Here is an 11,369-nt window from a genome sequence, read left to right on the forward strand (position 1 = left end):
CTCACCCTTTTCTCTCACACCCCACAGCAAATATTCATGATTCTACCTTCAAAATACACCCAAAATTTGACTACCAAACCTGCTACCGCCCTGGAGTCAGCCACCATCACCCCTTGACTAATGACTGCATTAACTTCTAATTAGTGCCTCTGCTTGCTCACTTGCCCCTCCACAATTAATCCACAACACAGTGTCCACCAAGGCCCTTTTAAAAAATAAGTGAGATCAAATCATTTCTCTATTCCAACTATGCTATGGCTCCTACGGGCATTTAGAGTAAAAGTTCTAAATATTCTCAGTCATTGACTCATTTTCTGCTACATCCATCCCCACATGGCTCTTGGCTCTCTCCTGTTGCTTCTGTCCTGGTCCAACCATGCTAGCTTTTCTGCTGTTTCTAGAACACTCAGCTTATCATGTATTAGAACCTTTGCATGGACTGTTGACTTTGCCTGGGGCTCTCTTCTCTAAATATCCACAAGGTCAACTTGTTCCCCTCTAAGTCTTTGTTCAAATGTTACGTTCTTGATGAGGACTTATCTTATTTAAAATGGCAATCCACATCCCAATCTCCCATACTCTCACCATATTTTGCTTCTCTTCCCCATTGCACTATCATCTTCTAACTTGATGCCACTTTCCACCCCACCATGACAAAATGTAAATCCCACAAGGACAAAGAGCTCTGTCCATTTCCTTCACTGAAGACAATGTGTGTTGCATAAACAGATGCCAAAAAAGTATCTGTTTAAGAATGAATGAAGCCTAGTGTTTTTTGAAGAAAATCAGTCAAATGCATCCTAAGAAAAAGTCCTGGCCAGAAATTACATTTGCCTCTTGTTGCAGGAGGAAGCATGCAGAGGCAGAACAGCAGAAGGAAATGAAAAAAATGTACAAAATAATGGATAATCAAAAGATTAAATATGAGAAGATAGAAAATGCAAATTATCAAGCATTTGCTGCATTTATCTACTTTATATCATTGGCTAAACACTACCCTAAGTAAGCAAACTCCCACATGTGTTTTTGCTTGCCATTTATTATAAGATAGTCCCTATACCATGAACAGAGTTTCAACTTTAATACATAAAACATGACCCATATTGGTTAGGAGAATATCACACTCACAAACCTTTTAACCTAAATTTTATAGATCCTAGAGGAGTACCAAAGTATATAATGTGCTATATAAAATCATTGCTCTTTAGAAAATTGGTAAGAGCCCAATTCTTCTCTATAATTATAAAAATTACCACTTCTCTAAATAACACTCTACGTAAAATTTACCATACATTAATCCAGTTCTTCCTTACAAATCCTTACAGATTTTTTATCAACATATCCAGAGAATCAAGTTGACCTTTAAAGTGTTTTATGATGCCTTAACATTTTAGCAAAATGGACACTGCTTTTCTTATAAATTTGCTCAAAAATATGTAAAACATTTCTCAAAAATGCTGAAATAATCAATGCAAACTGGACATGCTGTAAAATTACAACTGAAAAATTTAAGCCATTGATAAAGTGATCTCATTTTCTGTCACTATACTTCCATTTCCTGCGTCTATTTCTTTTCAATTAATTGGGAAATTTCAAGGCTGCTCTATGAAAGTTGATACAGTGAGTAATAACATTGCTGTAGTACAGTCCCTTTCATTTTGGTCCTCTCTACAACAATAGAACTCAAATTTGAAATTGTATAAATGAAAAAAAAGAATCCAAGAGTATTTGTCTAGATATCTGTGTTTATCTTTCTCCAATGATCACTTGAAAAGGAAAACATCTATAAATATTTGGTCCTTCTTCCCTAACTGCAGATTAGTAGCTGTCAAAGATAATAATTTAGAAGCAAGACTTCTAACATCATGACTGAGACATCACAGGGGAAAACCCATTTAAAAGAAACAAAACCTTTAAAAGTTGGAGGTTTTAATTTATAATCTCTTACTGATTATGAATTTTTGCCATATATTTTCACTTGAATATGTGAAAAATGTTTTAAGTTTGACATAGGAGCTCAAAAACCTACTCCAATATATGCACATCTTCAAGTAACGTGTTTAATCTGACAATACATTTGTCCTCATTCCACACCAATTTTGTCCTCTTAGAAAAGAAAAATGACAGGCTACTTTTGTAATTAATTTCCCTAGGTATCATAAAGAAATTGTGCTTAGGTAGAAAATTGGTTGTCTCCTCAAGTGATGGGCGCTGAATTTTTTAGGGGTGAGAGGTGATGATCTCTGAACTTATTTTCAGACGGTTGAGTCAAATAAATAAACAAAAGGAAAAACACACACATGGACACATGGACAGAACAAATACAGTAAAGTGGTATAATATTCAAATAAAAAACAAGTATAAATGGCATGTATGTGTATATTCATTATACTATTTTTTTCAGCATTTTAGGTGCTGGTTAATTTTTATGGTAAAAAGAAGGACAACATTTAAGAAACCAAAAAAATTAATAGTAGTATATATACCACTTTATTTTTTTTAAAAAAAAATTCTTTTACTTCACCATTCCTCCAGAAAACAAAATAAAAAGGAAATAAATCAAATAACTTATAATAGATGCTTTCATATAACCAATATATAAGACTTACTCCTTTTTCTATTTTGTTCTAGATTTAAAATTCTCCAAAAATTAAAAAAGAAAACAGCCTATGTTAATTTTTGATTCCTAAAATAAGTTATTTGCAAAAGTAAAAATCATATTCTTTTTAAGATTAGATATGAAAATACTGGCGTTTTTTAAAACATATTCTCCCTTATATTCTAGAGATTACAACTTTTAGCTCTTTTTGGGAAAAAAGTCATAAATTAACATTCTCAAATTCTGATTAACTGTTATAGTTATAATACGACAGTAGGTGTGCATTATTAGGTATACCTTATATTTGCTATGGAGATAGAAAGGCTTGTAAAAATAAGGGAGTTGGGAAGAGAATCCAATTTTCAAAAGAAAATTAAAACTTTCTTTCTGGCAAAAATACTTGTTTCTCTTTGCTACTGGTGGAGTATTATTTCAACATTTAAAAACTATTAACATATGACTCAAGTATAGTTCCAACCTCAATTTAGAAAATACAGCTTATTGTTACCTCCGAGGCAGCCAATGAATGAAAGCAGGATCAACTGTTTCCATGACAACATCATCTTTAATTGCCAAAAGCAAGAGTAACTCTTGTCCAGTCTCTGATGAACAGAATGCTTTGTCTTCAGGTAAAACCTTTAATCTGTAAAATATATGTACAAAGAAGTTAGACTTAAGAAAAAAAGTTGCTTTAAAAAATAGATTTTCTTTTTATCGTAAAACTGTATCATTCACAGCCACTCAAAATCCTAAAATGAAACAAATCTTGTGATACAAACGAGAAGATGTATGAAATGTAGTTACTTTGAAAACAGTTTATGTGAGGCACCTGAGTGGCTCAGTCAGTTGAGGGTCCGACTCTTAATTTCAGCTCAGGTCATGATCTCAGGGTCGTGAGATCGAGCCCTTCACTGGGGTTCAGAGCTGAGCATGGAGCCCACTTGGCATTCTCTCTCTTCCTCTCCCCCTCCCCCTGCTTGCACTCTCTCTCTCTCTCTCTCTCAAAAAAAAAATTTAATTAAAAAAATAAAAACACTTTATGTAACTGATATGCAGATGGAAGCAGCTTCACAGAATTATAAATGTTCAACAATACTGAAGTATTAAATATTAACATATTAAATATTAAAACTTTTGCTAGATAATTAGAACAAATAACATATTACCCTAAAATTCTAACTTTTCTCATTTTCTCTAATGATAACATTTTGATGAAACTACGAGTCAAATATGCAGATATCTTGAAGCACCATTTTCATTGTCTCTGAATCCCTAATAAGACATATAAATTATAAATAGCATTATCAATGCTCATATTAAGCCTATTTTTTTTCAGAGACAATTGCAGAAAGTCCCCAATTACATACGCTGCATAAAACAGATCGAAAAATGCTAATGGTGGAAATTGTTCAGTCTGAGAATCTTGCAAATGAAACAATTTTCTTCTTTCTTTCTTGAATTTTCATGAACTTCAATGTGCTGATTGAGGGAAAATAATTACGTGGATACTTTGCCTTACTTTCAGTGGCCATTTGAAACTAGTTCAAGTGCATGGTCAATGATCAACTAGGCTAGATATACACACCTAAAATTGGAGAATCTTTTCTGGACTGCTGAAACTCAGCTGGTTCCGTACACTGGAACTGATGACTTTGACTATCATTCACATTAGCAGAAAAGGTGTAAAACTCTGATTCAGCAGCTGCTATGGATTGGGCTGTATTAGTTGTTGCTGAGCAAGAGAGATATCTCAGCTTTCATTAAGACAGTGGTGGTTTATCAAGGGATCCTGATTTGTGATGTGATGTATTTGATCACAATGAAGTGTGTCCAGATAACAATTTTGATAGTGAAAATATGACAACTTGCAAGTTATGTACTTAAAAGAATATATCAAATCAGTTATTCCTCTAGTAATGTTGTTCTTGTGCACTTGTAATCTAAAATATGTTCTTGGGTGGGAAGTAAGAGGTGGGATTGTAAGAAAAATACCAGGATTTGGGTATGACTTAATCCATAGGAATCTGAAACAGGTGGAAATACAATTGAGAACTACTGTTCTAAGAACTGCAAGTGAGTAACTTACACCATCAGGGGATCTATGACCATCTCTCACTAGCCCCAATACTACAAACTGCATACATCTTGGGTTCCCCTAATACAAATACTGCTAAATGAATTCAAATGCAAGTAGTCTGGGTGGTAAAGGACAAAAAGAGTCAGGGTATGGTGAAAGGAGACAGGGGGAAGAAGGAAGCCAATAAAGGGTAAGAAATAAAGCCACTAATCCCTGTGTTTGGTGGGACCCTATTCTCACTGGGGAAAGTCTAGAGGTCCAGTCCAGGTAGAATGTATGCCTCAGAGTCATCCGAGACTTATTTGGAGTTGCCCAGAGTTATCCTTGCCAATGGGCAAGGGAGCTGGGGTATTTATACACCAACTCCCATTAGTCATCATTTGAAGGTGATTTTCAGGGAGTATTAATAACCCAGTACTTCTAGCCTCTCACTGGGGAACAAAATAGCTCCAGAGGCCAAAAACATGCCTTCAGGTAAAGAAATGCATATGGTGACAACTGGAAGTGGTGTGTGCACTAGAGTGATGAAAAACTAGAGGGTATGTGTGGGGCAGATGTAGTGTCTATTACAACAGGCACATGAACCTGAGAGTTTTTGAAGCTATCTTCAACAAAAGACTGAGGGCCAAAATTACTCAATGATTTAAGTACTCAAGTGAGGACACACATTCTACCACAATCGATTGTTACACTGCTCAAGCTTTTCCAGCGGCTGTTTCCCCGCTTGGATCAAACGCTTTTGGATCAAGCCTTCCTTCTTTTATTCCTTCTCAATCAGTGACACATTTTATGTCCATATGTTTTCAATTACTAACTTGAATGATAACTGAAATGATTCTAGATTATATTTAACTTAAAACTTACATCCACAAATGCTATAATCTCCTTCTAATCACTCATGTAAGGAAAGGAGTCCAGAAATCATGAGAAGGATAACACAAACTATACAAACTCACACACACATACACATACACACGTGTGCATGCACACGAAGTAGAAAAGCAAGAAATAAAAAAAAAAACTCTCAAATAAAATACAATGGCAGTTAGTCATAGAAGGCACGGAAACATGAAATGCAATGATATTATACAGGATGTGTCAGATTCATAAAAAATTCGAGTGATTGCAAGATATATTAAAGTCTGGAGACAATGGCTAAGTTTTGAACAGAGGAAAGGCTTGAGGAGTATAACAGTGACTGAACTGGTATCTCCTCCTTTGAGGACTTAAAGCTAAGTTTATACACTAAATCGAACTTGGAAAGAATGTGGTGATAACAAGCGCAAAAAGAACAAGTAGTTGGAATCTTCAAGAAAAAAGAAAAGACAAACTTTAGCAAAGCAACCTGTAGTACCATCATCGTAATCATTACTAAAAAGCACCCAAGGGGAACTGACTGGCTCAGCTGGTAGAGCATGGAACTCTTGATCTCATGGTCATGAGTTCAAGCCCCATGTTGGGCATAAAGCTTACTTTAAAAAATAATAAACAAACAAACAAACAAATGTATTAACTCTTTAAAAAAAGCACATCCACATAAATATGAGAGGCATTGCTCTGTCATATAGAAAACAAAATGTATGGTCTCTGTTCTGACATTGCAATAAAGAAAATGTTATAAACACTTATAAATAGGATAAGGAGAAAATTACTAGATTGATACTCTCTGAAGTTAGGACATAGCTCATCTATCACTAGTTGCTCCAATGTTCCAAACATCCTGTATATGGTAGTAGGCTTTCACGTTTCAAGTTTTAATGTTTCTTGCTGAGCTTTAAGAACAATGAATAATTCAACTCAAGAGATTAAATCTTTGTACTGGACATCAAGTGAGTGAAAAGCATTTCTATTAGAACGAAAAGATAAGTCACAGCTGGGGATCTAGCCATCATTTGAAAATCACTTCAGGAAAATGTGTATAAAGGCATTAAAAAGATGGTAACTTAAAAAAATATTATTGGGGCGCCTGGGTGGCTCAGTCAGTTAAGTGTCTTCAGCTCAGGTCATGATCCCGGCGTCCTGGGATCGAGCCCTGGTCAGGCTCCCTGCTCAGCAGGGGGTCTTGCTTCTCTCCCCCCCTCCCAACCCCTGCCATTCATGCTCTCTCTGGTGCTCTCTCTCTCTCAAATAAATAAAACCTTTTAAAAATACGTTATCTTCCCGGGCACCTGGGTGGCTCAGTCGGTTGAATGTCCAACTGTTGATTTCAACTCAGGTCATGACATGGGTCATGGGATCGATCGAGCCCTGCTTCAGGCTCCAGGCTTAGCAGGGAGTCTGTATGTCCCTTTCTGCTCCTCTCCCCACTTGCCCTCTCTCTCTGTGTCTCTCTAAAATAATAAATCTTTTAAAAAATGTTATCTCCCCAACAATGCATCCCCAAAGTAACATGCATATCACTTAAATTTTAGAAGTATAAATGCGTTCAAAGAGATTCTGAAGTCTTTTTGAAAACTCATTCATTCAATAAATATTTACTGAGCACCTAATAGGGGTTGGGATTTCCAGACTCAAGGAAGGTAGAGGTGGGGATGGGGTTGTCGGGTCACTGATGATTCCTATCCTCAGGAATTCCTGCCCACAAGCAGTGAAACATGATTAAAATCATTACAAAGTATTTATAAACTAGCCACTGTGAAAGGTATGATATAGGGGAAGAAGTTTCTATGAAAGGCTCAATGAGAATGGCCCTCATCAGGAATGTCAGGGAAAGCTCCTCTGAGGAAATAAAGTATAATGGAAGAAAAGAAGAGATTATATATAATCAGAGGTGTGTATGTGTCAAAGGGTAAGGGGAAAAAGAAATTTCCCAGGTATAGACAAATCCTTGTTATGGCTTTGAGTTGGTAAAGAGTCTAGTGAGTAGTCACTGTCTGGACCTTCTTGCATCAACTACCACCTCATCTCCCAAAAACTGCCCCAGCACCCCACTCCAACACCCTGGATCCACCCCCTAAAGGGTTAATCCCTGGCTCAGCAAGGGGCTTCCAGAATCCTGCTCTAGCCCAGATTGGTCAGTACCCATGCCCTACTGCTGGTTAAGTTATTCTGGCAGTAAGCTCTGGACATAAGGAATAGAATATGCAAAGGCCTTGGGGCTTAAGGGTTCATGGCTTGTTGCTAAAACAGAAAGAAAGCTAATGAGATGAAATGCAGGGGACCAGATTGAGTGTGGTATGAAATGAGACTGCAGATGTATTATGTCTGGCTGTAGACCTCATATGCCTGGCTAAGAATATTCGTATCAAGATAAAGCCCTTTGAAAAGTCACTGCAGTGTTAACCAGTAATTGCCATGATTGGATTTGCAATGAACATTCAGATCAGACATATAATCTGCATCAGACTTAAAAGGATGAAGAGAAAACATTCTGCAACACACCAGTTTCACTCTTACCTTCAAATTCATAGAAATCAGAGGCTAGACAATATTAGGCAAACTATCTGATTTAAGAGAAGAAAAACATATATTCTAATATTCTTATATATGCACACACACACACAAACACAGAGAAACACAATGAATAAGGTTTGAACATAAAATAAAACCTCATTTAGGAACATTATTTCTAAAAATTATGTTGCTGGTTTTTAATGAGTGCTGAAGTAGGGTATTCCTTTATAAATAAGGAAGGTAATTAATACAATCCCAAGCTGACTTCGCAGCATTGCCGAGTATTGTCACAGAGAGAAGGGACACATAAAAGCTTGTCCCACTTCTGAAACCACCAAGCTAAAATAAATACAAAGGAAGCTACTAAGGCAAGACAAATACAAATCAAAATGTCATCTGCCACATTAAAATATTCTCCTAGTCATAAGAATGTTTTAAATCAAAGAAAAAATAGATAGCCTTTAGAATTTTCTCTGCTAATAGACATTTGCATCTGGGGGCTACCGCTTAATATATTCACAACACGTCTCTCATGGCAATCTTTAAAGAGCCCCCAAATTTAGTACATATTGACAACTGTACCATCTATTCTTAATGTCAGCTGAGCTAAAAAAAATGCTAGACCTTGGACTCAAAACCAAAAATGCTCTAAACAGTTATTCCTGGTTGCTCTAAAAGAAGAGGCCATTGTGACTTTTGTCACATACTTCACAAAAGCACTACTAAGATTGTGGATCATGAAATATTGATATATATTTATAATATTAAAAGTATATGGGCAACTTTGAATGTAGTCTTGGCAAATGCTCATTGTTAAGTTTCTTTATGGGTTAGAAAGTTTAGGCATGAGAATGATCTGGCTCCTTTTGTATCACGATAATAGGCACCTAATGAGCATTCTCTTTTTCAATGAGACAAACCCTACAGAAATTCTGTCTAGAAGGATTGTGTAACACATCTCTCACATCCACAAAAAGACAACTCTGACTCTGACATCTGAGAAACAAATTCCATTTGTTGAATATATATTGTTCCCAACCCCAACCAAAATCCTCCCCCAAAACAACCCTTGAGCAGATCAGAGACTTGTAGTATAGTAAAACATTCAATTATTAACGTATAAAAGTTTGATGCCTACAGGTTTTGTATTATGAGTCTTCTAGTACTTGTATCAACTCACTATCATGGAATGCAACAACCATACCACAGCAGTCAACTAATAAATAAGTTTAAGGGCTTGATGAGACTGCACATCCTGCCAGATCAAAAATCAGGCATCATCTACCTTCCTTGTTTTCATTCACAATCATCATCATTCACTCATAATCTGCACATCTTCCTGAAATGTAGGTGATCTACTCTGCATACCAAACCTCTTCCCTGCTGGAATGGAACTGGCAGGGAATGAAATTGACGTGAACATTGGACTTCCAAGTCCAAGATTCTTGACAACTTCATACCCATCCTCCCTGCAGTTCACCAATGTTCAGCAGTAAGGAGAGGGGAGCTTATAATGTGCCCAGTCTGATGATACCTTCACAGTTCTGTGTTTACAATAGTGCAATCAGCAAATACAGCAAATGCCAGCTGGAAGGCATCTCGTGCTCCCGAGGACCCCTACAGCACCTGATCTTACTTCCTTCATGCTCAACATTTTCAACATCTTCCATGACAGTTACTTTGACTATGGCTTCCCTCTTCAACTAGACTAAGATCTGCAAAACAAAAAACAAAACAAAACAACAGTGATTTATAACCTGTTGTAGGTTAAGGCCCCTTCCAAGAATCAGTCAAACCTATGGATTCACCTACCTCCCTTCCTGAATACACACAGACTGATATAACTTTTGTACACAATTGCTTTACTACACTGAAAAATAATTTATTTCACAATGATATGATATATATATGCATGTGTACAAATGTGCATGTGAATGTATATGCATTTAGAGATTAATTTCTCATTTCTTTGTCCACACAGAGATTAATAGAGACTATCAAAATAGAATTAAGTATAAATTATACAGAGAAAAAAATATCTTAAAAAATATTCTGAGAAGGCTATTGGTGAAGGCTTGACAAAGAAGCTGAAAGTATGAAGCTGTTTTTGGTACGGTGAGGCATGTCATCTCTGACATCCAGTTAGTTTTTTCTTTTGGTCTTTTAGCAATCAGTGTACACAGGCAGAAACAAAACCAGAGTCATGCTGTGCATACATTGAGTCAATGAGTTGTCTACATAAAAATGTTGCCAGAACACCCTGAGCTGCCTTGTGTTGATTTTGGAGCCTCTTTACTTTGTCCCCAACTCAAACATATCTTCCCTAGCAACTCAAAGAGATCTCCCTGTCCTCAATTCAAAGAGATTTGCACTGATGTTATGTCAGGAAAAATTACATATCCATTTTTCAATTGGTTCCACTGGCTTCAGTCAAATGCACACTGAAGGGAAAAGACACAGCCACCAAAACATGCCAACTCATGCCCTGCTTCAAAATATTAGACAAAATGTCAACCCTTCTTAGGTATACTCCAGAGAGGGCTTAACTTCAATCTTCTTGCTTTATGTTAAGCCTCAAGTGAACATGGCCATTTCCAGGGCACGCTGTTTTACAAACATCTTTCCAACAATGAATGGGTGACTACTTGGCATGCAACGATGACCCTTGTAGTATGTTCAGGACAATAATTTTGTTTTGGAACAAGTCCAGGTTTCAAAAAAAATTGCAGGATTTTCTAATGCAACCTTCATCCCTGAAAAAGATAGACTCTGGCTAATGGTTTTCTAATACAGGCAGACCTAATATGCTCTTTGGGGATTTTTTTTTTCAAATTTCATACATCTGTTGAAAGGAACCTTACCAGGGCACCTGGGTGGCTCAGTCGGTTGAGCATCTGGCTCTTGATTTTGTTTCAGGTCATGATCTTGGGGTTAGGGGGTCAAGCCCCACATTGGGCGGCTCGCTCAGTACGGCATCTGCCTGGGATTCTCTCCCTCCCTCTGCTTCGCCTCCCACCCCAGCTGATACACATGCTCTCTCTCACTAAAAAAGAAAAAAAGGGAAGGGGAACCTGGGTGGCTCAATCAGTTAAATGTATGCCTTTGGCTCAGGTCATGGTCCTGGGGTCCTGGGATCGAGTCCTGCATCAAGTTTCCTGCTCTGCGAGGAGCCTGCTTCTCCCTCTCCCCACCCCATACTGGTGCTATCTCTCGCTCTCTCTCAAATAAATAGATAAAATCTTTAAAGAAAAAAGAAAAGAAAAGAAAGGAAAAGAAGAGAAGAGAAGAGAAAAAAGAAAA

At 37.0% G+C, this 11,369-nt stretch overlaps 1 protein-coding gene across 4 annotated transcripts in view; it reads right to left on the minus strand.

The window, feature by feature from the left end:
• The window catches only part of CNTN3 (contactin 3), a 330,225-nt gene that overhangs the window by 244,775 nt on the left and 74,081 nt on the right, over positions 1 to 11,369 (minus strand). For all 4 annotated transcript variants that reach the window (XM_073901774.1, XM_073901775.1, XM_073901776.1 and 1 more), the window contains exon 2: positions 3,108 to 3,242. In XM_073901774.1, coding sequence (XP_073757875.1) covers positions 3,108 to 3,162 — 55 coding nt within the window. In that variant the 5' untranslated portion in view covers positions 3,163 to 3,242. The remainder of the gene's footprint in view (positions 1 to 3,107; positions 3,243 to 11,369) is intronic.

Source organism: Callorhinus ursinus, unplaced genomic scaffold (assembly GCF_003265705.2).
Source record: "Callorhinus ursinus isolate GAN/ISIS: 27379988/994484 unplaced genomic scaffold, GSC_fseal_2.0 scaffold15, whole genome shotgun sequence".
NCBI lineage: Eukaryota > Metazoa > Chordata > Mammalia > Carnivora > Otariidae > Callorhinus > Callorhinus ursinus.